Raw genomic sequence first — 26478 nt, 5'->3', positions numbered from 1 at the left:
TTGCTTCTTGTAATCAATGATCTTTACAATATTTCTCTCTTTCTCCTTCTTCCTTTTCTTGTCTCTCCTCTGGCACTGAGTTGTTCGTGCGTCTTATGCTAAATGCCAATCTCTTTAATATTCTCTCCTGGTTCTAGCTGCCTTGTGCCTTGGCTGTTCCTTGTATAAGTTTCGTTATAAATATTCATTTTATTTCTTCTTCTCTAAACACCCTCTCTCCTATAGTAAGAAGTTGCAAGAGCCGGTACTTTGGCTTTTGGCGCCAAGGAGTCCTGCCTGCTGCATGAGAAAGAATTAGTGCCCTTTTCTTGAATTCTATTGAGGTACATTGTTTGCTTAAATGATTTTCCTTACATATATAGATATAGATTTGCACGTACGGTTCATGGGATTTGCCCATTCATCTTAACTTTATTTTTTCCCCACATTACATGATTGATAATCCGGGAATGAAACGATCTGCAATTAATATATCAATTCTGCAGCTGTTTAGCTATATATCTCAAGGTGAAAAGTCATTTTATGGAATCAAGCTAATTGCAGAAGTAGGATTTGAAAATTTAGTTTCTTTACTTTCTCTTGCGTGGTCTCAATAGTCAACGCGCAGATTGATTTCTTTGTCGCATCACTAGATTGTGAGCCGACTCAATTCGACCCTGTCCCTCAATTCTCCATAGAGGGATGGTAGTGTATATATAAAGATTGGATACCGATTGCCCGAGCTTTATGTGTTTTTTTTCAATAACTCATTCAAAAGAGATATATTGTTCTTTAAAAGTCGATGGAAAATGGATGTTTCCTAACATTAATATTGCAAATGCCCTTGAAATGAAGGTGGGACTGGAGGAGATGAAGGAGGAATACTGCAATGGACAACACAGCAAATGCACTTGAAGCTATTAGCAAGGAAACTGTTGATCTGGTACATATTTATGAATAATCTACTGATACTGTGCTCTGAGGATCCTAGTTGAACCACAATCACATTCTTATTAGAGAGTTGTAAAATCTATTTCAAATGTGCACTCTGGAAATAAGCGCATTATCGTGTTCTTATTTTCAGTTGTGGTCTCCTATAATTAGTATGGGATAGAAAATTGGATTCATATCCTGCATGGGATGAGGGCAATGTTATCCCTTCCACCAGCTACAACATCTCCGTGAACATCATTCTTCTAGATGCATCATTTGATTTGTTTTTATTGCCATGTGATGAGCCAGAACCTGAGAAGGTAAACACCAGAGGAGAAAACGTAATTTTCTCGTATGGATTCTGTCACAGAAAGACCATAAACTTTGTCATGGAATAAAATAACAATAGTACCGATACAAATCATTCATCTCATACTCACTGTCTATAAACAGGTCTAGGTTAGTTGAAAGGTGTTTTAAGGATAGCGTTCTGATAATCTGTGACTGTTCTGGCAGGAGAATGTCCCTATTGAAGAAGTTTTCGAGAAGTTGAAGTGTACCAAAGAGGGTCTCAGTGACGATGACGTTCAAAAGCGGCTGGGGTGTTTGGATACAACAAACTCGAAGAGAAAAAGGTCTAGAGAACTGTTTCGGCTCCAGTTTCTTTTCCTTTGATTGTAGTTGATCTTGTTGCTAGTTTCCTCCACAACTTCATGTTTTCCACCTTCCTACGTCAAAATTCAATCCCATTATTTGTCTTACAGGAAAGTAAAATACTCAAGTTTTTGGGCTTTATGTGGAATCCATTTTCATGGGTTATGGAAGCAGCAGCAATTATGGCCATCGCACTTGCACACGGAGGGGTAAGTATCTTATGTTGAAATCCCCATCTTTGACATGATTGCACTGCAAGCAAAACAAGAGCTAGTGATTGATTATTGTGAGGCAATCATTGTGCAGGGTAAAGTTACATATTGATAAGATATGATAAAGATAGCAACTGGCAATAGAGATATTGCAGCAAGATATTCATGCGTGATCACAGCAGGAATGCTTGATCACAGCAAGATAATACAACAATAGAAAGATTTGTAATCCTGTCGTTACCTGTAATATAGGCAACAATCACTCACTGTAATCAATATATATACATGTCTGATAATATAACCACAGTGTGGGTTTTTCTTTCATTGTTTTGCATCAATCTACATGGTATCAGAGCCTGAAGTGGACTCCTCCACCTCCCCCGTTCTACCCATGTCTTCTGCCCCTGAGTTTTCACCAGCCAAAACTCATTTACCTAACATCTCCATCAAACTTGCCTCAAATAATTATCTGTTATGGAAAACTCAAGTCATACCTATTTTGAGAGGTCATGGCCTTCTTGGTTATGTAACCAATAAGATTACTTGTCCTAACTCAACCATTGCTGGAGCAGATGGTGTCTTGCAACCAAATCCAGCAGCAGCAACTTGGCTGCATACTGATCAGTTGATTCTTGGATGGATCAACAGCTCGTTGTCAGATGGTCCACTGTCTCAGGTCATCAATAGTGAATCTTGTCATGATGCCTGGATGGTTTTAGAGACTCTTTATGGAAGTCACACCCGAGATTGTATACAACAAGTGAAGGGAGAGTTGCAGACTCTCTGCAAAGGTTCTTATTCTTTGGAAGACTATCTGCACAAGGCCAAATCTCTGGCTTTGTCACTTCGTGGTGCAGGCAAACCAATGGATGATGATGATCTCATTGTTTGCATTTTGCGTGGCTTAGGATCTGAGTTTGATCCCATAATTGCAGCACTTAATGCTCGTGATATGTTTCCTTCTCTTGAAGGTGTGATTAGCAAGTTACGTGATTTTGAAATCAAGATTCAAAATGCCAGAACTTCATCCAGTGTTGCCTTCTATACAAACAGAAATCGTTCTCATACAAAACCTCATGGAAACCTTAATATGCGTGACCGTCCTGGTGGGTATTCCAAAATGCAATTTCAGGGGCGTAACAGAGATGCTTACAACACACGATCTGGTGATAGTTCTTCTAGAACAAAACTGCCTTCATTCACCCGTACAGGTCGTAGCTCTGGTCGTGGACGAGGAGGTATCACCTGTTTTCGTTGTGGTGGTCCAAATCACAAATCTGATGGTTGCTTTGCTTCAGATGATGAAGTTGCACAGTATAAAGCCTTTACTGCCATTCAAGTAAACGATAATGCAGAGGATAGCTGGTATCCTGACACCGGTGCCAACCAACATATGACATCAAACCCCAATGAGGTGCAAGGTATTGATCTCTACTCTGGCACTGATAAGGTTATGGTTGGAAATGGTAATGGTCTTGTTATAGCTGGTATAGGACACGCTAAACTACCTACCACTAATCTTAAGCTCAATAATATGCTGGTTGTTCATGCTATCAAAAAGAAACTATTGTCTGTGTCTCAATTTACCCGAGATAATAATTGCTACTTTCTGTTTTATCCATGGGGATTTCTTCTTAAGGACATGAAGACAAAGCAAGTGATTCTTAAAGGCTCAATGGTCGATGGATTATATCCCATCAATCTGCAGCAGTTTCCACATCATTCCTTCAGTTTCTTAGCAAATAAAGTTCCAGGCAACTTGTGGCATGCACGCCTTAGCCATCCTTATCCTTAAGTTATTAGCAGATTATCTCTACCATCATTGTATAGGAAAATAGAGTTTTGTAAGAGTTGTATGTTAGGCAAGTCTGCAAAGCTGCCCTTTCATTCTCGACAATCTTATTCCTCTTCCTTTTTGCACACATTACATACTGATATTTGGGGACCTGCATCCGTCCCTTCCTTTGATGGTTTTCGCTTTTATTTGATTATTATTGATGAATATTCTCGTTACATATGGTTGTTTCCCATGGCTCGCAAATCTGATGTTGCAACTTTATTTACTACCTTCATTACACAAATGGCAAATCAGTTTAATACATCTGTAAAAATTATTCAAAGTGATGGTGGTGGAGAGTTCATCAGCACAACTTTGCAGAATTGCTTTGCAGCTCGTGGTATAATTCAACAACTCTCATGCCCTGGGACACCAGAACAGAATGGTCTGGCTGAACGGTGACATCGCCATGTTGTTGACACAGGACGCACTTTAATGGCCCATGCTTCTACCCCAACAAAATACTGGTCAGCAACATTTCGAATTGTTGTGTTTCTTATTAATCGACTTCCATCTTCAGCTGTTAAGCATAAGTCTCCTCATGAGCTTGTATTCGGGTCTTCTCCCAGCTTTGATCTCTTACGAGTTTTTGGCTGCTCTTGTTATCCTTTACTGTCCCCTTTTGGTCGATCCAAGCTGGATTACAAATCAGTATGTTGTGTCTTCATTGGTTATTCAGCTAACTACAAGGGATATTGTTGCCTGGAACCGCACTCTAGTCGTATTTATATCAGTAGGCATGTCAAGTTCAATGAGCTGCACTTTCCATTCAAAACTGATGCTGTTTCAAAGTCAGCTAATACTCGTTTGTTTCAGCTTCAAACTATTCCTAAATCCCTTGAACATCATGCTTTATCTCGGCCACCACCTAGTTTACCAACCAATGATGAGTCTGCCCCAGAACTTGCAACATATCCCTCTTCAAAGGTTCAGCCTGAAGTCGTGTCTCCTACTCGGTCACCACCTAGTTTACCAACTCATGAAGTGTTTGCAACAGAACCTGCCACATATCAATCTTCAGAGTCTCAGCCTGCAGTTGTGTCTCCTTCCTCAACCGAGTCCACCAACAATTTACCCTCACGTATTCATCCCATGGTTACACGTGCTCTGTAATGTTTTGAAATTTATAAGATAGGATATTACAACAAAGCCCTTGGAGGCTTAAAGAGAGGGTATAAATGATTGAAGGGTAGTGTGGTAATTGACCAATAGTTGATAAATATAAATAGGAAGTAAAAAAAAAAAAAAAAAAAGGGAAAGTGATCTGAAATTAGAGAGCAGCACCGTGAGAGAGAAGAGAGAAAGAAGAAGAAGAGAAAAGAAGGGAAAATAAGGGAAAAAGGAAGAGATTTGGAGGAAATAAGTGAAAAAGGTAAGATTTAGGTTGTTTAATATGTATAATATGTTAATTCAACTTTAATTTCAGTTTTTATGAATGTTAGGGTTTTGAGAATTTGTTTTTTTTGGGTTTAATTGATGAATTAAATTGAAGGTTAGGGGTTGATTGTTGTGTTTAATTGATGATTTTAGTTGATTATGGAAGATTATGATGATTTTGAGTTATAGAATTTTGTAAATGGTGAAAATTGAGTTAGAAATCAGGGGAGAACAGTGGGGTTTCTGTTAAAATCTGGATTGGAGGTTGAAGATGACGAAAATTCAATTTGGTCCCTCAATTTCCGAAAATTACAGTTTAGTCCCCGAACTTTGGAAAATTACAAATTGGTCCCTGGAGCATATTCCGAGATTCTGAACAGAATAACATATGAATTATGGACAGAATTACTGTGTAGATAATAATTTAACACTTTCAATTTAGTCCTCCAATTTAACAAAAAGTACGATTTGACCCTAAAAATTTAGTAAAATTCCAGAATGATCCCTGAAGCATAATGATACATCCTGGGCAGAATTGAGGATTAATTGAGGTCAGAATTTCAGTATATTCATGGATTTATGACAAATTTCAGTTTGGTCCTCCATGTGATAAAAGTTACATTTTGGCCCTAAAAATATGGAAAAATTCCAGATTAGTCCCTAGCTGTAATATTAGCTTTTGCAGATTAGTTTGATGAATAATTAAGGGTTATTTAGTGAATTATTATCAATTTTATTACTTGTTTTTATTATGGATTAGATTTCGGGAAAACCGTTAGATTTTGGGTTTTTGAGAAAATTACCTAGTTAGGTCAAAAACCATATAGGGTTACGGTATACACCCTTAGTTAAGTGTATTAAATAGATTAAATGTTCTTTCGAGTCGTTTTTGAATATGTCTCCTTTGTATTCAGATAATCCTGATATTCTACCGGCAGGACGTCAATAGAATTTCCTTCGGTTTCAGCTTGTGTGTGTTGTTTGCTTTTGAGTCAGGTGAGTGGATAATTTTCCATATGCATGAGAAATAGTATAAATATTTGATTTGTTAATATGAATTGGATCATGCTTCTTGATAATATATATTGATTATTATCCTTGTTATGATAAAGCATGATCAATTATTGAATTTGAATTCTTGATATGAACCAGTATGTATTTTGAAGTGAATTCTGAATTGATAGCTCCTCATTTGATTGATGTCATGAGTTGAGCTTTGAGATATGAATATGTTTGTTTGATTATGATTATGAACCTATGGTATGTCAGTCAGAATACCCATGCTAACAGGGTAGTGTTAGTCTTTGTGCACATCGTATCTGAACCCTAGTTGGTCGGGGGAGACACCAACCTGTGTGGACTGATCATCCAACAGTACGGAGCCTCATGCTCATTGCATTTTGATTTTCTGACGAGTTCTACCATATGATATTCTTGTTATGGCCTATTTGATAAACCTACGTATAAGAACTAAAGCCATACTTGTATATATATTTCTCATTGCTATATTACCTCGTGAGTGTATATTGAACGTTATCTACTCACTGAGTTGTTGAACTCACCCTCTCATTATTTATTCTTTTCAGGCTTATAGCTTGATAGCGGGTTACTTTTGTTGAACCTTCCGAACCTGCTTTTGGTTGTAATTTGTATCTTTCTTTTTATGTCAAGTTAGTGCTCCAAAACTATGAAATTATATTAACTCTTGTATTAAGACAATCGAATTATGTTATGAAATTAATTTGTTGTTAATGCTGTGCTAAACTTTGATTAAGTTGTTCAAAAGATTGTATGTAAGTTTGGGTTCGCATAGGTTTGGAACCTTGGAGGGGAACCTTGCCTATGTGCCGGTCATGGATCCGGGATTCGGGTCGTGACAAACTTGGTATCAGAGCTTTAGGTTAAAGAAACAATAATATAATTAATTCCATAATAAGTGGAGCATTAGGGTCCGTATCGTCTTGTTTGTTGTTTTTGAAATTTTAAATTCTCATCAAGTATGTCTTCTTCCTTGTGATAGATATGCTTTCCTATAATTATGAGATAATTATCATGCTATTGTTCTAGCATGACTTAAGTGCTCTCACTTTTATTTTAGGAAATGCCGAGGAATAGACGAACAACTGATACTCTTAGAGTAAATGACAATAAAGATGATGTCCCTATTGTGTGTAAGGTATAAGAGGTGGGGCAGTACATCTGCACCTCAACATATTCTTATTGTTTGCTCTTTTAAATCAAAAATATTATTTAATACGAGAGTAACTCATTCATTTGTGTCCCCATATTTTGCCATGAGGTTAGATAAACAACCAACCTTGTTAAAATCCCCCATTTCAGTCTCCACTCCCTTAGATGAGTTAATATTAGTAAAGTATGTGTATCTGGATTGTGAAATAGAGATTGGAGATAAGATCTTTATGGGAGACTTAAATGTCTTAGATATGGTTGATTTTGATGTGATTTTAGGAATGGATTGGTTGGCTAAGCATAGGGCTTCGGTAAATTGTTGGGGTAAGAAAATAATGTTTGATCTAGATCAAGAAGTTGGGTTAGTATTTCAAGGAGATAAGATTGGGTCTCCATCAATTATGTTGTCGGCTATCTCGAGGAAAATGGCCCGAAAAGGGGTACAGTGCTACCTAGCATATATAGTGGATGTAGAGAAAGAAGTTCCCCAGTTAGAGGAAGTCCCTATAGTAAGAGAGTTTATCGATGTATTTCCTGATGACTTACCTGGATTGCCTCCGTATAGGGAGATTGAGTTTTGTATTGATTTGGTTCCGGGCACTGAACCAATATCAATGGCACCATATAGAATGGCGCCAGCAGAATTGAGAGAGTTAAAGGAGCAGCTGCAGGATTTGTTGGATAAAAAGTTCATCCGACCAAGTGTGTCTCCTTAGGGAGCTCCGGTGTTGTTTGTGAAGAAGAAAGATGGGTCATTGAGGTTGTGTATAGATTATAGGCAACTGAATCGGGTGACAATTCGAAATAGATACCCACTCCCTCGTATAGATGATTTGTTTGATCAGTTACAGGGAGCTCAATTCTTTTCTAAGATCGATCTTCGATCTGGGTATCATCAGTTGAGGATTAGGGAGGCAGACATTTCAAAGACAGCTTTTAGAACTCGGTATGGTCATTATGAGTTTTTAGTGATGTCTTTTGGGTTGACGAATGCACCAGCAGCTTTTATGGACTTGATGAATAGAGTGTTTGGCCAATTTATTGATCGATTTGTGATAGTTTTTATTGATGATATTTTGGTGTATTCGAGGTCTAGAGAGGAGCATGAGCAGCATTTGAGAATGGTGCTTCAAACTCTACGAGATCATCAGTTGTATGGCAAGTTCTTAAAGAGTGAGTTTTGGTTGGAGAGTGTAGCATTTCTTGGGCATGTAGTGTCAAGGAATGGGATTGAGGTTGATCCTCAAAAGATTGAGGCAGTTAAGCAGTGGCTTAGGCCTACTTCGGCGACAGAGATTAGAAGTTTCTTAGGTTTGGCCGGCTACTATCGAAGGTTTGTGGAGAACTTTTCTTGAATTTCTGCACCATTGACTAAGTTAACGCAGAAAAATGTTAAGTTTCAGTGGTCTGAAGCTTGTGAGAAAAGTTTCTTAGAGTTGAAAGAAAGATTGACTACAGCGCCTATTCTAGCAGTACCATCAGGTTCTGGTGGTTACACAGTGTATTGTGATGCTTCGAGAGTGGGGTTAGGATGTGTTCTAATGCAACATGGCAAGGTTATTGCCTATGCTTCACGGCAGCTGAAGAAGCATGAACAAAACTATCCTACACATAATTTAGAGATGGCGGCTGTAATTTTTACTTTGAAGATTTGGAGGCACTACTTGTATGGTGAAACTTGTGAGATCTTTACAGATCACAAGAGTTTGAAATACATCTTTCAGCAGAGGGATCTAAACCTGAGGCAGAGGAGATGGATGGAACTGCTGAAGGATTATGATTGTACCATACAATACCACCCGGGTAGGGCAAATGTAGTTGCCGATGCTTTGAGTAGAAAATCATCAGGGAGCTTAGCTCATATTCAGGAGGTACGAAGACCTCTGATTAGGGAGCTGCATGAGTTAGTGGATGAAAGAGTCAGATTTGATCTTAGTGAAGCTGGAGCAATGATTGCTCATTTTCAGGTTAAGTCAGATTTGTTTGATAAGATAAAAGCAGCTCAGAAGAAAGATGATTCCCTACTCAGGATTAGAAATGAGGTTGAGCAGGGTAAGGCTGTAGGTTTTGTGATTGGTGATGATGATGTGCTGAGATATAGGGATAGGCTTTGTGTACCTGATGTTGATGATCTGAGGAGAGACTTGATGATAGAGGCACATCAGACAGTTTACACAATGCATCCAGGTTCCACCAAGATGTATAAAGACCTTAAGGTGTGTTATTGGTGGAATAGGATGAAAGCTGAAGTAACAGATTTTGTTTCTAGGTGTTTGACCTGTCAGAGGGTAAAGGGTGAACACTAGAAACCTCCTGGATTGTTGCAACCATTGTTGATTCCAGAATGGAAGTGGGAAAGGATCACAATGGACTTTGTGACAGGATTGCCTAGGAGTCAGGAGGGTTATGATTCGATATGGGTGATTGTTGACAGATTGACAAAATCAGCCCATTTTCTGCCAGTTAAAATTACTTATGGATATGCAAAGTTGGCGGAATTGTTTATTAGTGAGATTGTACGGTTGCATGGAGTGCCAATCTCGATAGTGTCTGATAGAGGTCCACAGTTTACATCGCGGTTTTGGGTGAAATTTCAAGAAGCTATGGGTACTAAGGTGCAGTTGAGTACAGCTTTTCACCCTCAGACAGACGGTCAGTCTGAGAGGACTATTCAGACCTTGGAGGATATGTTAAGGACTTGTGTTATGGATTTTGGAGTTAGTTGGAGTAAGTTCCTACCATTAGTGGAATTTGCTTACAACAACAGTTATCAGGCTAGCATAGAGATGGCACCTTATGAGGCTTTGTATGGCCGAAAGTGTAGATCACCGGTTTGTTGGTTTGAGGTTGGTGAGAAGAGGCTAATAGGACCGGAGTTGATTCAGATTACCTCAGAGAAGATAGAGGTAATTAGAAAGAAGCTTCAAACAGCTCAGAGTAGACAAAAAAGTTACGCGGATAAAAGAAGGCGTGACTTAGAGTTTTCAGTGGGTGATTGTGTGTTCTTAAAAGTATCACCTACAAAAGGAGTATTCAGGTTTGGGAAGAAAGGCAAGTTGAGTCCTCGATTCATTGGACCGTATGAGATTCTGGAGAGAGTTGGGGTAGTTGCTTATAGGTTAGCATTACCACCAAACTTGTCTGCTATTCATCCGGTATTTCATGTTTCCATGTTAAGAAAATATATGTCAGATCCATCACATGTATTAGAGGTTCATCCCATTGACTTGAGGGATGATATGGTTTATGAGGTGCAACCGGAAGCTATAATCGACCGACAAGTGAGGAAGCTTAGGTCGAAGGACATAACTTCAGTGAAAATGAAATGGAAAGGCCATTCACGTGAGGAAGCAACATGGGAGCTCGAGGATAAGATGCGTGAGGAGTATCCTCATCTTTTTTATAATCTCGGTAAGTATTCAATCTTTTCTATTAAGTTTCGAGGACGAAACTTTTATAAGGTGGGGAGATTGTAATGTTTTGAAATTTATAAGATAGGATATTACAACAAAGCCCTTGGAGGCTTAAAGAGAGGGTATAAATGATTGAAGGGTAGTGTGGTAATTGACCAATAGTTGATAAATATAAATAGGAAGTAAAAAAAAAAAAAAAAAAGGGAAAGTGATCTGAAATTAGAGAGCAGCACCGTGAGAGAGAAGAGAGAAAGAAGAAGAAGAGAAAAGAAGGGAAAATAAGGGAAAAAGGAAGAGATTTGGAGGAAATAAGTGAAAAAGGTAAGATTTAGGTTGTTTAATATGTATAATATGTTAATTCAACTTTAATTTCAGTTTTTATGAATGTTAGGGTTTTGAGAATTTGTTTTTTTTGGGTTTAATTGATGAATTAAATTGAAGGTTAGGGGTTGATTGTTGTGTTTAATTGATGATTTAGTTGATTATGGAAGATTATGATGATTTTGAGTTATAGAATTTTGTAAATGGTGAAAATTGAGTTAGAAATCAGGGGAGAACAGTGGGGTTTCTGTTAAAATCTGGATTGGAGGTTGAAGATGACGAAAATTCAATTTGGTCCCTCAATTTCCGAAAATTACAGTTTAGTCCCCGAACTTTGGAAAATTACAAATTGGTCCCTGGAGCATATTCCGAGATTCTGAACAGAATAACATATGAATTATGGACAGAATTACTGTGTAGATAATAATTTAACACTTTCAATTTAGTCCTCCAATTTAACAAAAAGTACGATTTGACCCTAAAAATTTAGTAAAATTCCAGATTGAGGATTAATTGAGGTCAGAATTTCAGTATATTCATGGATTTATGACAAATTTCAGTTTGGTCCTCCATGTGATAAAAGTTACATTTTGGCCCTAAAAATATGGAAAAATTCCAGATTAGTCCCTAGCTGTAATATTAGCTTTTGCAGATTAGTTTGATGAATAATTAAGGGTTATTTAGTGAATTATTTATCAATTTTATTACTTGTTTTTATTATGGATTAGATTTCGGGAAAACCGTTAGATTTTGGGTTTTTTGAAAAATTACCTAGTTTAGGTCAAAACCATATAGGGTTACGGTATACACCCTTAGTTAAGTGTATTAAAATAGATTAAATGTTCTTTCGAGTCGTTTTTTGAATATGTCTCCTTTGTATTCAGATAATCCTGATATATTCTACCGGCAGGACGTCAATAGAATTTCCTTCGGTTTCAGCTTGTGTGTGTTGTTTGCTTTTGAGTCAGGTGAGTGGATAATTTTCCATATGCATGAGAAATAGTATAAATATTTGATTTGTTAATATGAATTGGATCATGCTTCTTGATAATATATATTGATTATTATCCTTGTTATGATAAAGCATGATCAATTATTGAATCTGAATTCTTGATATGAACCAGTATGTATTTTGAAGTGAATTCTGAATTGATAGCTCCTCATTTGATTGATGTCATGAGTTGAGCTTTGAGATATGAATATGTTTGTTTGATTATGATTATGAACCTATGGTATGTCAGTCAGAATACCCATGCTAACAGGGTAGTGTTAGTCTTTGTGCACATCGTATCTGAACCCTAGTTGGTCGGGGGAGACACCAACCTGTGTGGACTGATCATCCAACAGTACGGAGCCTCATGCTCATTGCATTTTGATTTTCTGACGAGTTCTACCATATGATATTCTTGTTATGGCCTATTTGATAAACCTACGTATAAGAACTAAAGCCATACTTGTATATATATTTCTCATTGCTATATTACCTCGTGAGTGTATATTGAACGTTATCTACTCACTGAGTTGTTGAACTCACCCTCTCATTATTTATTCTTTTCAGGCTTATAGCTTGATAGCGGGTTACTTTTGTTGAACCTTCCGAACCTGCTTTTGGTTGTAATTTGTATCTTTCTTTTTATGTCAAGTTAGTGCTCCAAAACTATGAAATTATATTAACTCTTGTATTAAGACAATCGAATTATGTTATGAAATTAATTTGTTGTTAATGCTGTGCTAAACTTTGATTAAGTTGTTCAAAAGATTGTATGTAAGTTTGGGTTCGCATAGGTTTGGAACCTTGGAGGGGAACCTTGCCTATGTGCCGGTCATGGATCCGGGATTCGGGTCGTGACATGCTCAAACAGGCAGCCTTAAACCAAAATCATTTTTCACAACCAGACATCCAATTCCTGTATGTTATCTTGCTGATCTTACAGCACAGCCCTCAGAACCCTCATCCTATCGTCAAGCCCTTCGACTCACTCATTGGAAGAAGGCTATGCAAGATGAAATGGATGCCCTGCATGCCAATCACACGTGGACCTTGGTACCCAAGACATCAGATATGAATTTGGTCAGCAGTAAGTGGATATTCAAAGTTAAAACACAATCTGATGGCACCATCGACAGATACAAAGCTAGACTTGTGGCAAGAGGCTTTACTCAACTACCAGGCTTGGATTATGATGAAATGTTTAGTCCTATTGTCAAACCAGGAACTATTCGGTTAATATTGAACATTGGCCTCTCTCACGGGTGGCTCATCCGACAGTTAGATGTCAGCAATGCATTTCTGCACGGTGACCTCCATTAGCGTGTCCATTTGGCTCAACCACCGGGGTTTGAAGATCCTGCTCATCCTAATCATGTCTGCCTTCTTCATAAGGCTCTCTATGGTTTAAAACAAGCACCACGTGCTTGGTACCTGAAATTCAGCAACTACATCCAGCAGATGGGGTTTACAAGATGTCCTTATGATCAATCTCTATTCTATCGCAATCAAGGTTCAGATATTCTTCTTTTACTGATCTATGTCGATGACATTCTTCTTACTGGGTCATCTCCATCTCAAATATCTGCTTTTATTACTCATCTTTCATCAGTGTTTCGTATGAAAAACCTTGGCGATGTCCACTACTTCCTTGGCCTGCAGATCACCAGGACTGCCACATCACTCACCATCACTCAAACACGGTATTTGCTATCACTTCTACACAAGTTTGGCTTAGCAGGTGCTAAACCAATTAATACTCCTATAGCATCAGGTACCAGCTTATCAGCCACTGATGGTACATTGTTACCTGATCCTTTGCCTTTTCGCCAGCTCGTGGGTTCCTTACAATATCTCACCCTCACCCGTCCTGACATCTCTTATGTTGTGCATCATGTTTGTCAATTCATGCAAGCCCCACGAGAACCTCACCTCGTTGCTGTAAAACGAATATTTTGTTATCTTAAAGGAACTCTAGATATTGGCCTTCATTTTGTTCTCATGCCCCTAACTGCCCTTCATGGATTCTGTGATGTTGACTGGGCAGGATCTAAGGATGATCGACCTTCCACATCTGGTTTTGCCATCTATATGGGTGCCAACTTATTGTCATGGGGTGCTAAAAAGCAGGCCACAGTATCTCGCTCAACGGCAGAAGCAGAATATCGTGCTCTAGCGTCTACCACAACTGAGCTTATGTGGTTCATGAACCTATTAAAATCCATTGGCTATTGTCTTCCTTCTCCAACGTTATATTGTGACAATATCAGTGCTATTACTATGGCCAAGAATCCAGTGTTTCATCATCGCACCAAACATATTGAAATCGATGTTCATTTTGTCAGGGAACGTGTTGCTAGTGGTGCACTGTTGCTTGAACATGTTGGCACTGCTCAACTTGCAGACATTTTAACCAAACCACTCTGTTCGGACAAGTTTGTTTCAAATCGTGCCAAGCTCCTCATCCGGTCTCCACCGCCTTGAGCTTGAGGGGGTATGATAAGATATGATAAAGATAGCAGCTGGCAATAGAGATATTGCAGCAAGATATTCATGCATGATCACAGCAGGAATGCTTGATCACAGCAAGATAATACAGCAATAGAAAGATTTGTAATCTTGCCGTTACCTGTAATATAGGCAACAATCACTCACTGTAATCAATATATATACATGTCTAATAATATAACCACAGTGTGGGTTTTTCTTTCATTGCTTTGCATCAATCTACACAGATTACCATGATTTTATCGGCATTTTGACGCTACTTATTATCAATTCAACCATCAGCTTTATAGAGGAAAATAATGCTGGAAATGCAGCGGCAGCTCTTATGGCTCGGCTTGCACCAAAAGCAAAGGTTCGGGATTTATTTCTGTTTCTTTTCGATTTATTTTTTCTTTTTTGTATCTTACCTATTCTCCAACTATTTCATCAACTTTTCCTTTCACTTACCTGTTCACGTAATAGGTTTTACGTGATGGGAAATGGAGAGAGGAAGAGGCCGCAGAATTGGTCCCAGGAGACATTGTTAGTATCAAATTAGGTGACATCATTCCTGCCGATGCTCGATTGCTTGAAGGAGATCCTTTGAAAATTGATCAGGTTCCATACCATATAAAGCATGTTTTGGAAGTTGTTGCTTGTACACCGTTCTTTGAATTTGTAGCATCATTTAACAATGAGATAGACTGCTGGAAACCCAAGGCCCGGGAAACATAACACGAACTAGAACTATGGAAGTTGGAGACTAGCAAGAGTATTTATCTAAGAAATGTTTCTATTCTAAGCTGTTTTTTTATGTTACTTTTCTTTCCTTTTTAGTCTGCCCTTACAGGAGAGTCGCTTCCAGTAACTAAGAATCCTGGTGATGGAGTTTACTCTGGTTCAACTTGTAAGCAAGGTGATATTGAAGCGGTTGTTATTGCTACTGGAGTTCATACCTTCTTTGGAAAAGCAGCTCATCTTGTGGAAAACACTACACCTGGGCACTTTCAGAAGGTTAATCTCAGAATTACTTAACTTTTCGAATAGTGATTAAAACTTGACGTGGTTGTGTATAGTGTCAACCAGGCACACATATTGCTCTCTCACATTCAAAGAACGGAAGTTATATATAAATACCCCATTCATAGGATATAGTCTTTGCATGTGACTTCTGCTAAACTATTACTAACGCACATATAATGAGAGATAATCTTGCTAATTGTTCCAGGTCTTGACTGCAATCGGAAACTTCTGCATCTGCTCAATTGCCATTGGGATGTTGATTGAAATCATTGTAATGTATGGGATTCAAGGAAGGGCGTATCGTGTTGGCATAAATAACCTTCTTGTTTTGCTCATTGGTGGTATCCCCATTGCTTTGCCTACGGTTCTTTCCGTAACCATGGCTATAGGTTCTCATCGTTTGTCTCAACAGGTCTGTGAAGCTGCGTGTGTCATAATCATGGAAAACTGCTGTAAGGGGATAAACCAGTTCTTGTAGGAATCATTAACGATAATCAAATTTCCATGCAGGGGGCCATAACAAAGAGAATGACTGCTATTGAAGAAATGGCTGGGATGGATGTGCTCTGCAGTGATAAAACAGGAACTTTAACTCTTAACAAACTTACAGTCGACAAATCTATGATAGAGGTGCTACTTTTGATGCTATTTTATTAAGTCTCCTCAATATTTCTAGGCAGTATATATGTACAAATTCCTATTAACTAGGAACTTACTTGAGCAGAAGAGTACAGCTTTATGATATATGTATTCTTGCAAGTAGAATAAAAATTGTCTTTAAATATCTATCAGAACAGATTATATACTGAACTTACCTTGTGAGACGTTTGACCCCATCCATTTTATTGCAGGCTTTTTCCAAGGAGGTTGACAAGGACATGGTTGTCTTGATGGCTGCAAGAGCTTCACGTTTGGAGAATCAAGATGCTATTGATGGATCTTGCCAATTAAATAAATGTTCTCACATTCATGCGGATATATTGTTTTTAATAATATTGTTAAGGTGTTGTCAAATTGCAAGAAGTGGATGTTTACTTCATCATATGCAAGAATTGCTGTGATTCTTCCAGGAAAACTGTATTTGGCCTGCTATATCTTTCAAAGATTGTAGCCTTTTCATTTGTTCATGAATAATTAGATAATCAGTGCCTAAATTATGGTTGGTATTCTGCATATTCTGTGCTCTGTCAAAGTAATTAAATTTTTTTGTGCAATTTGAAGGCACGAGCTGGAATCACAGAAGTTCACCTTCTTCCCTTCAATCCAACCGACAAGAGGACAGAACTTACATACCTAGACAGTGCTGGAAAGATGCATAGAGTGAGCAAATCAAGGAGCACCAGAGCAGGTTCTTAGTTAGAAGCTTCGTTTCTAATCTCTTCAATCCTTATCATAAATCCAAAACTTATGCACTTCTTATGTGGAAATGTAGATTCTCAAACTGGCATGGAATAAATCAGACATCGAAAGAAGAGTGCATTCCATAATCGATAAATTTGCTGAGCGTGGACTTCGATCTCTCGGTGTTGCTCGACAGGTAAAAGCTTTGATTTTCTTATTTACTGTTCTAGGAGTTCGTTCCTCAATAGAACTTTTAGAAATGGTCTGTGCTATTACTTACAGGAGGTGCCTGCTGGTAACAAGGACAGTACTGGTGGGCCCTGGGAGTTTGTTGGTCTTCTCCCTCTTTTTGATCCACCACGCCATGATAGTGCTGAAACTATTAGGAGAGCTCTAGATCTAGGCGTGAGTGTTAAAATGATCACAGGTGACCAGCTAGCAATCGGAAAGGAGACAGTAAGGCGGCTTGGTATGGGAACAAACATGTATCCATCATCCTCTTTGCTTGGTGAAAACAAGGATGGAGTTGGAGCTCTACCAATTGACGAGCTCATAGAAAATGCTGATGGTTTTGCTGGTGTTTTCCCAGGCAATTAGGTTCATTACAGTTTGTGCCATGGTGAACCAACCTAGCGTTCCCATCTGACATATTATGCCTTTTGTAGAGCACAAGTATGAGATTGTGAAGCGATTGCAAGCTAAAAAACATATAGTTGGAATGACGGGCGATGGAGTTAACGATGCACCTGCATTAAAGATAGCAGACATAGGAATCGCTGTGGCAGATGCAACTGATGCTGCTCGTAGTGCCTCTGATATTGTTCTGACAGAACCTGGACCTAGTGTAATCATTAGTGCTGTTTTAACCAGCCGTGCCATATTTCAAAGAATTAGGGGATTATACATGACTACAATCCTTAGTACACCTTGCCTAACATTCGTTTTGTTTCTTCCAGATATATGCAGTATCAATCACGATACGTATTGTGGTAAGTTTCTCGTTTACTCTTCTTGGTTCCTGGAATACTAGTTCCTGAGGAGCTCACCATATTTGCAAGATGTAGCTTTCATCGGTCACTACTCATTAGCTACTGGATACTGTTGTAGCAGATGGGATTCATGTTGCTTGCTGTCTTCTGGAAGTATGATTTCCCTCCCTTTGTGGTTCTCATCATTGCCGTTCTCAAGGAAAGGCCTGGTCTTCTTCTTCTTTCTGCTTTCATCATTGCTCAATTGGTAAATGCTTCGAAACTTGCAAGTTATTAAACAATATTTCATTGCCTGAAAGATTTATTTTTACTTTCTATTCCAAAGAGACTACAGTTCTAAACTAACTGTTTAACTGGTACAGATTGCAACTGTGATCTCTGCCACATCAACATGGGATTTTGCTGGAATCAGTAAGACTGGCTGGCGCTGGACTGCTGTCATATGGCTATACAACATTGTCACATACAAGCTGCTTGATCCTATCAAGTTCGCTGTTCGATATGCACAGAGTGGCAGAGCTTGGAGTCTGGTATATAACCAGAGTGAGTGAAAGAAAACCTTAATCGTCTTTCATTTAAATTCTTGAGAACTTCCTTCTGAGATTTGGCCATTATTTATTGTTCTCAGACAGCAATGACCACCCAAAAGGACTTCGGTAAGGAAGCTCGAGAAGCTGCGTGGGCGGCTGAGCAGCGAACACTTCATGGCCTCCAATCTATGGAAGCAAAATCGTTCTCCGAAAAGCACACTTTCAGGGACATTAACATCATGGCAGAAGAAGCCAGAAGACGCGCAGAGATTGCAAGCTTTGGTTTCTTTCCTTCGAATTTCATATTTAATGCTTATTCATCACGATTCCACTTACGGTATTGCATACAAATTTGATATCTCTTTTCATGCCAAGCAGATTAAGAGAGCTTCACACCCTGAAAGGCAAGGTAGAGTCCATTGCCAAGTTAAGGGGTTTAAATATCGATGTCAACCCCCACGTACCACACAGTCTGAATGATGAATTCATTACGCAAATAAAGTGTCTCCTCGGAAACCGATTAACCGGTAGAGAACGGCCGCATTACAAGGGCTCAATGGTGCTTCTGCTGCAGCTTTCCTTTTCTCCTTCAATTTACCCTATGCTGTGCTTGTTCGCCACCATTTGAATGGGATGCCCAAGCTCAAATTTTCCAAGTAAAGTATCAATAAAAGGTCGAATTAGACGGCCATTTTTTGCCCCTTCATCAATGTTATTGCAATATTTGAATGTAATCATGAATCCTCATCATAATACAGCTTTGTAGAACAATTAAATTTTTGTTTTTCAAGGGAAGTCCTTTCACCACTCAAAATAAATAAGAAAGCCGAAAAAGATTGCATTCCACTGTGTAATCCAATCATCATAAAAGAAAGAAATGCTTAGTCTAAACTATAGTGTAAGTCATCAAAACTATAAAAGTAAGAGAGAATCTTGGTCAAACCATTCACGTATAACATGTTTAGTAATATTATATAGGATTTGATTGAGAAATTTTAAGACGATAAAGGGGTAATTAACCAGGGAAGTGATTGCAGAGAGACCACAACTGGGGAGACCCTTTTCTGATAGCATACAAACTGCAAAAGCAAAACATCAATGAGATGAGCAGCCTCGGGAATGGCAGAGGCAAGAAAGAAAGAAAAAATCCAGGAAAAAGCATTCCCGAAAAAAAAAAGAATTGAAAAGGATGGAGTGAAAAAAATATGAGAAAAAGCAGAAGTAAAAAGGCAATCTTTGGGTTCTTGAGCCTGGATTTTTCTCAGTTTTGATTTCTTACCAGAAAAAAACCAGTCAATATAGAAAGCTAAAAAAAATATGAAACCAGGACCTGATCTGAATGGTTAGGAGGGTGCCTCTCAAAGGAACCTAAAAATGGTAGCACACCCAAAATCATGCAACATCAGTGAGAGTGCCTATGAAACATGGACAAACAGAGCTCGTAATAAAAAAAATAGCTGACAAAAATTATGCAGCCTAGCCAAAATTGTGGAGAAGTCAGCCAAAATCGAAAGCAAACAACAGATTTCAAAAGAATCAAAGAACCCAACCGAGAAGCCAGCCAAAATCGACAGGAAAAAATGAGAAAAGTTGGTGCCTAACCCAAGTAGCTCCCCGAAAACAGCTCAAGCCGGATACTCCTGGGCAACAAAATCTCCATCAACCAAGATTAGTCGATCACACACGAAGATCACAACGGCTATTTGTTTTGACGAAGCTCGCCCAAGCTGTTGAGTTAGCCAATCTAAAGTCTGGAGAAAAACCAGCTGAGCAAAGCAGCCTGCAAACCCAGTCCACAAAGAAGCCAGTCAGTAACAAAATACCCAGCCAGCCTCAGCCCATCCCAGTCCACAGGAAGGCAGCCAACAAAATCCAAAAGATGAAATAAAACCAGCCAACCAAGCAAAGGACGCAAGAAGAGCACTTTTATGGTTAGTAGCCATTGGTATATTTCAATTGGCTAGTTTATTTCATCAAGTTGCAAGAAAATTTCTTGATAACTGAAGCTTGTCCATTTTCATGGATTCTCAAGATAGAAATTCTATTACTTAACACAGAGGGCATTTCAACTAAGTTAGATGGTTTTGAGTGGAAATGATCAATCAAAAGTGGTTTATATGTTCTTGGTTTACACGTAACTTTCTTCGCCTGTCCATTATACGTTGCATTGAGTGAAAACTTTATTTACATAAATCTTTGGCGATGCGTCTACCAAATCAATTTTCTAGTTAGTGCTCATTCCTCATCTCTAATGCACTTTTGTATCTGTAAATTATAAATTTTTGCTGGGGTTCACGTGACTGTGCTGTTCCCTTCTTGGTTTTTTTACCGTAGATAACCTAAACTGACCAAGATGAACTTCTTCTTCCATCTCCTTAATTTTGTAGAATATGCCTTTCTGTTTTCTTATAAAATTAAAGTTGAGATTGTAGAGGTATTCATGGGTGAAGTGGCAGGAAAATGTCTTATTTATAGAATTTAATTTTCATTTTAATTTTATTCCCAGTAATTTTTTAATCGATGTAGTTTTATGTTCACAAACCCATGAAAATTAAAAGTTTTTTTTTGTATGAATTATGCTCGTGATGACATTACAATGATTTTAAAAGGATAATAAAACCAATATTGTATTTCGCATGGCTATTTATATAGTGTATTAATGATGTATTAATATAATTGAAAAAAAATACATGTTGTTTTAGGTTATTTTATCACTAGCATTAATTTCAACCATCATTTTAATTAAATATATTGAACATATAGCTTTAATTGGACATATATTTTAATAGAATCAAATATAATTAAAAATAATTTTTTATATATTTTTTTCTTATATCACAATCCTCAATAATATTATCATGATATCAAACAGGATAGAGGCTGATGGTTGTTGAGGGTAAATGCGCCGCGTGAAAGAGAGTGAAGAGGGTGGTGCTGTGATTTTGGTGGCATAGAGTGGTACGAGAGAGATAAGTCGGGAAGTGATGTTTCTATTATGACATGATATATTTATAAATAAAGTTATAGTGTAACTAATAAAATGCTATTAGTTAAACCTGAGTATCATAAGAAAAAAAAATTATATTCTAATTCCGGTTACTTGGAGTAGTAAAAGGAGCAGCATAAAAAAAATTCAAAAAAAAAAAAATTAAGGATGTTTGGATTATTATTATTTTGCAGCTTGGAATTATTATTATTATTATTATTTATTAATGTAGGTGTCCGAATCAACTTATGTTTGTTTCAAGTAATTTTATAAATTCTAAAGTTAAAAAATTATGTAAATCTTTAATGATTATCATATTAGTAATGAGAGGATTTGAACTTCAAATTATAGAAACTCTTAGCATTAAAGTACGTACTAGATAGGTTATTATTATTATTATTATTTGATAAGGAGTTGCATGATTCTTGATAACGTTCAATTTCTTGATACGGTAAGAAATCACATGGGCCTTGTAAGGGAGAGAGTACATGCATGGTTTTAATTATATGCGGGTGTGGTAATTGGTACACAGCATCTCTCAAAAGCCTCAATCCAGATATTGCTGAAGAAATCACGTAGTGCATTGCTGGCCACGTATTTCCCAATCACGCGGTCATGCCTGGAGTATGTTTCACGCACCATAAATTAGAAAGAAAAGGATCTTTTTATGATTTCATTCATCTCTGTCGGTCCAACATGACAGCTTATATAATTCATAATTGATTAGTGGGAGTGTTTATATAATTCAGTAATATTGAGTTGCAAAGTTACTAGCACTAAAAAAAAATTACCTATCTGCAATTATCTATGAAAAAAAGAGGAAAAAAAAGAAAATATGAGGAAAAAAAGGAAATAAAACAAGGAAAAAAGGTTTATTAAGTGATTTCTACGCATAAATAAATATTATCTAAAACATCTCACTTTGTAGTTTAACATTCCTACAATCTCGACTCTAATTCTCTTTCACCATTCATGTCAATTTGTTTGATCTCACCATTGAAAAAGCTATTCTAAATAAATAAATAAAAATCTAAAATGATTTTGAATACTTTTGACTTTGAAACAACTTTAATAACCATCCAAAGCCACTATTTTCTTGATTTTATTTCACTTTGTTTAAGGACCGACTTATATTAATCTTATAATTGATATTTGATATATGTATGTGTGTGTGTGTGTGTAGTTAATTTCTTTCTAGAGATAATAAATGGTAAATTTACATTTTTTTTTTATAAATATCATGATGTTGAAATAATAATATTTAAATGACGTTATTTAAAAAAAAACTGAAAATCCATGAATTGTTGCTCCTAATTAAATATCATTAGGGTTGCATGTCTCCATCTTCAGCCACTTTGACGGTAAATCACCACAAACAAATTCAGACAAACGGTATCTACATGTCTTCCTAGAAGGAATATGCTTTTGCATCCATGTCCTCATGTAAAATAACAACATGTCACCCTTCACATTCCTGAAAGGCGCGTTTGACAAAAATCTCATTTTTAAACACACTCACTCCTCTTCCATGGCTTGCTGGTTTAATCTTACTTGATATCTTCATTTTACACCACATGTTGAGCAAGATTTCCACTATACTTTAATCTTGGCTTTTTGCACCATATATACTCTCAAGAGGAGCACACGTTTTTGTCACTTCATGAAGTTTCCCTGCAGTATTTTGATTTGTTTGAATATGCTATTTCTTTGTCATGAATCGAAATTGGCCATGCAAACTATTGCCGACTCCGAATGACGAAGAACCCAATAACATTTTCTTGTTAAGATAAATTTTTTTATATAAACCCCCTCCCTCCCTCTATATATATAAATGATTGCTTTCGATTTGTAGGGTTGTGGTTAGTTGGGATTTGAGTTATTTCATCAATGGAGTTGAAGTTTCTTGATTCCAAATCATCATCTTTATCTGAGAAAGCAGCCCTCGTGGCAAGGACAAAATCAAGTCCGTTTTCCAGTTTCGAACATTCAGTTGGTGTTAAATTTTCTCAAGAGTTCAGTTCTTGCAGAGGTAAGCGGGACTGGTGATGAATCATTGTATTAGCACTACAAGTCCATGCGGTATTGTTGTATTCCTTATTTTTGTCTGTGTTGCTCAATGTTCTTGGCATCCAAGCAGGGCATTTACACATTTCGATTTGAAGGGTTTGTTTTTGTTTCTGTATCAGACATTTTGAGACCCAGTTCATGCTCTGAGCCATTCTTTTTTCGTTCTGAGGTTATCTGTGTTTTGCCGAGGTTGTTCTGCTGTTTGCTAATTAGTCTTTAAACAGAGACAAAGTGCTAGTAAATGATTATAAACGGACAACCATGTCTCATCTCATTAGGTCATATCATATACTGATTTCCTGCTCCTGCTTCCCAATTTGGCATAGTTGGTGATTCGACATTTCATTAACAGAGAGACATTTTTTTTTTCGCATTAAAAGATGAGCTAATTATGAGTGTTTTGCTTCCATGGCTTCTCATGTTCAGGAGTATTTACGAAGGCATCTTATTTGAGTTCAAATGGTACATTTATGCCAAAGAGGGCTATTAGCTCAGTTGACAAAGAAAAAACCGCAGCAGAGAATTACTTTTATCAGATTAGCACAAATGGTCCTGGTTCAAGTCTGTTTTCCAGAAATATCGGAGTGCTTGATGCCTGCGATGATGAGTACGGGGGAGTTGTGGTTGATCCGGATAGATTACCGGTTAATCCAGATGCCTTTGCTCCAATGCTCCAATTTTCCCTTTCACACTGGAAAATGAAGGTAAATTTCTGCCAATGCTTGAACAACTCCTGTGTGGCTTAAATTGTTTCTTGGATATCCTATTTTGGTCACCAAATTGACTTCTACTATGTCAATTTACTGCAGGGAAAGAAGGGAATTTGGCTCAAGCTGCCCCTGGAACGATCAGAGCTTGTTCCAGTTGCTGTGAAGGTAACTGAATTGTTTCATTTCATTGGCTTGAAGCATCTGCAATTTATACCAGTTCATTAAATGACTCAAGAAAATGATGAAGAATGTTTGGCTCCTCCAATCTTTTCATGAGAAATGCAATCTGAGTGGATGAGTAAATTGATTAACAGGAAGGTTTTGAGTACCACCACGCAGAACGAGGATACGTGATGCTGACTTACTGGATTCCCGGAGGACCTTGTATGCTTCCTTCTAATGCAACACATCAAGTAGGTGTTGGGGGATTTGTGATCAATGACAAAAATGAGGTATGATTAATGAGGAAAAGTAAAGTTTCTAAGCTGTCCCAATTAACTAATTTTGACAAATTTAGATCACCAGTCCTTCAGCACTACAATGGTCTCAATTTTTTTTAAAAGATCTTTGGCAATCAATTGCAGGTTCTTGTAGTACAGGAGAAATTCTATGCTCCATCATTTGCCGATGTTTGGAAAATACCGACTGGTTTTATTCTCGAGGTACGTAATTTTATCTTGAACCAAGGTATCAGCTATTTATGAAAAACTTTTAAATCTCAATTGCTATATATTGTTTCAGTCAGAAGAGATTTACACAGGAGCTGTAAGGGAAGTCAAGGAGGAAACTGGTGTAAGAATCTTCAATCTCGTACTTAATTTATTTACACTAAAATTTCTTTTCCAGGACCATTGATAGTTACCAACTTACATCAGCATAATAAATTAACATTGAACGATCAAGTCGTGTCAATAATGTCAGCTGAGTTTTTGTTTATTTTGCAGGTCGATACTGAGTTTGTGGAAGTCATAGCATTCAGGTGAAGAACTGCTGACTTCGGCTTCACTTGTTTCCTCTCATAGCAATATTCATGCACTGAACAGTTCTGGAAATGTGCAATCGATCCTTTTTTTGCTGTGCAAAGAAAAGAAATGATTTGTAATGGAAGCATCATAGGTTCATAATCATGTATATCTAGCTACAAAGATGCTATGCCTGGTGAAATCTTCTAGATACAAAAGTATCGGACAGGACACACACACATGTATGCCTTTCCCAACACTCTGTCTAATGTAGCCTTCAACACTGGTTTCAGGCATGCTCACAATTTGGATTTTGACAAGTCAGATCTGTTCTTTGTATGTATGCTGAAACCCTTGTCAGCTCAGATTAAGGTTGATGATCTTGAAATCCAAGCAGCAAAAGTAAGTACCTCTCCTTACTGATGTGTGTAAGTTAGCTTCACATTATTCATTCTTGCATAAATAACTGTGAAAATTTTGGAAATGAATTCCTCTGTCTGATCAAAGATATAATTGAATCCACAGAAGCTATGGCTTATTTGTCTCATGCATCACCAATATTCTGTCTGGCCTGAAGGTGATTCATTATAATCACAATGATCACACAGTGCTAGCTTGTTCTTTTATTATTCTATGTTTCTGTGGGTCTTTATTTATGATATTTTAAATTTTTTTTGTAAGATTTTATTGTATTGATAATATATGTAAAAAGTAGTCATCTCACTCCGATATTTCAATAAGATTACATCTTGGGATCAACGAGGAGAACTGGAAATTGAAGCTGAGCCAGGAGTTTCTCCATGGATTTACAATAATGGATTTTACTTGCAAATTCATTGACACCGACTATAGTCTCTAAATCTCCTTAACTTTCTTGTGTTTTCATCCTGCAGTGGATGCCCCTTGTTGAGTTTGTTGCGCAGCCACTGATCCAAGAAGACGGATTGTTCAAGAAAATCATTGATATTTGCATTGCTCGTTTAGGGAAACATTACTGTGGATTATTACCTCGTCAAGTAGTTTCCAAATTTGATGACAGGCCATCCTGCCTATACTACAATGTTCTTGACACTGGAAATGTCAACTGCAACGGCAATTGAAGCCATCCAAACACCATTTCACAATTCTTAACATCCCTTGCCTGTCTTTTCCTGGAAAGCCTCTGGTATTTCCGCTTTGAAGCACGCAACGGTAGCAGCTGCAGTGGAAGCATACGAGGCTCGACAAGTTAAAGAGTAAGGCACTAAACATGGAGTCTTACGTTTATTATACCTGATGGATTGTAACATATAGCTTCAAGTATCTTTGATTGTAAATATATGTTCTTGTAGTAGAACGTGGTTATTGTAAATGTGTGAAGTCACCAGTTCTTCTGTTACTAATGGATTTTCACTTATAATTTCTCTTAGCAAGTAGCTAATCTGCCTTGTTATGGCATTAAATTTACTAGCGGCGTTTGTATTCGTAGTGATTTCCCCG

At 37.5% G+C, this 26478-nt stretch overlaps 1 protein-coding gene, 2 long non-coding RNA genes and 1 pseudogene across 3 annotated transcripts; all 4 read left to right on the top strand.

The window, feature by feature from the left end:
- Positions 1–1676: 1676 nt before the first annotated feature.
- LOC118062899 (plasma membrane ATPase 1-like) lies at positions 1677–19068 on the top strand (annotated as a pseudogene).
- LOC118062900 (uncharacterized) lies at positions 4728–6744 on the top strand. Its single transcript, XR_004689845.2, has 3 exons — positions 4728–4987; positions 5907–5988; positions 6579–6744. It is a non-coding gene; the product is annotated as an uncharacterized lncRNA (long non-coding RNA).
- Positions 11814–12640, top strand: LOC140955451 (uncharacterized). Its single transcript, XR_012169488.1, has 2 exons — positions 11814–11884; positions 12475–12640. It is a non-coding gene; the product is annotated as an uncharacterized lncRNA (long non-coding RNA).
- Positions 19069–22740: 3672 nt separating the features above from the next.
- On the top strand, positions 22741–26398 carry LOC118062897 (nudix hydrolase 8). Its single transcript, XM_035076771.2, has 9 exons — positions 22741–23289; positions 23754–24031; positions 24137–24202; positions 24352–24489; positions 24622–24699; positions 24779–24829; positions 24982–25016; positions 25293–25401; positions 25893–26398. The coding sequence occupies exons 1-9, from the start codon at positions 23148–23150 to the stop codon at positions 26097–26099; spliced, it is 1104 nt and encodes a 367-aa protein (XP_034932662.1). The 5' UTR covers positions 22741–23147; the 3' UTR covers positions 26100–26398.
- The last annotated feature ends 80 nt before the right edge of the window (positions 26399–26478 follow it).

This window comes from Populus alba, chromosome 3, assembly GCF_005239225.2.
Source record: "Populus alba chromosome 3, ASM523922v2, whole genome shotgun sequence".
Taxonomy (NCBI): Eukaryota; Viridiplantae; Streptophyta; class Magnoliopsida; order Malpighiales; family Salicaceae; genus Populus; species Populus alba.
Note: the sequence above shows the minus strand (reverse complement) of the source record. Positions and strands in the feature narration are given on the sequence as shown.

Coding starts and splice junctions, on each gene's coding strand:
- LOC118062897 (XM_035076771.2), top strand. CDS start 23,148: ATGGAGTTGAAGTTTCTTGATTCCAAATCATCATCTTTATCTGAGAAA. Junction 24,032..24,136: donor TTTCACACTGGAAAATGAAG/GTAAATTTCTGC, acceptor AATTTACTGCAG/GGAAAGAAGGGAATTTGGCT. Junction 25,402..25,892: donor TTGAAATCCAAGCAGCAAAA/GTAAGTACCTCT, acceptor TTCATCCTGCAG/TGGATGCCCCTTGTTGAGTT.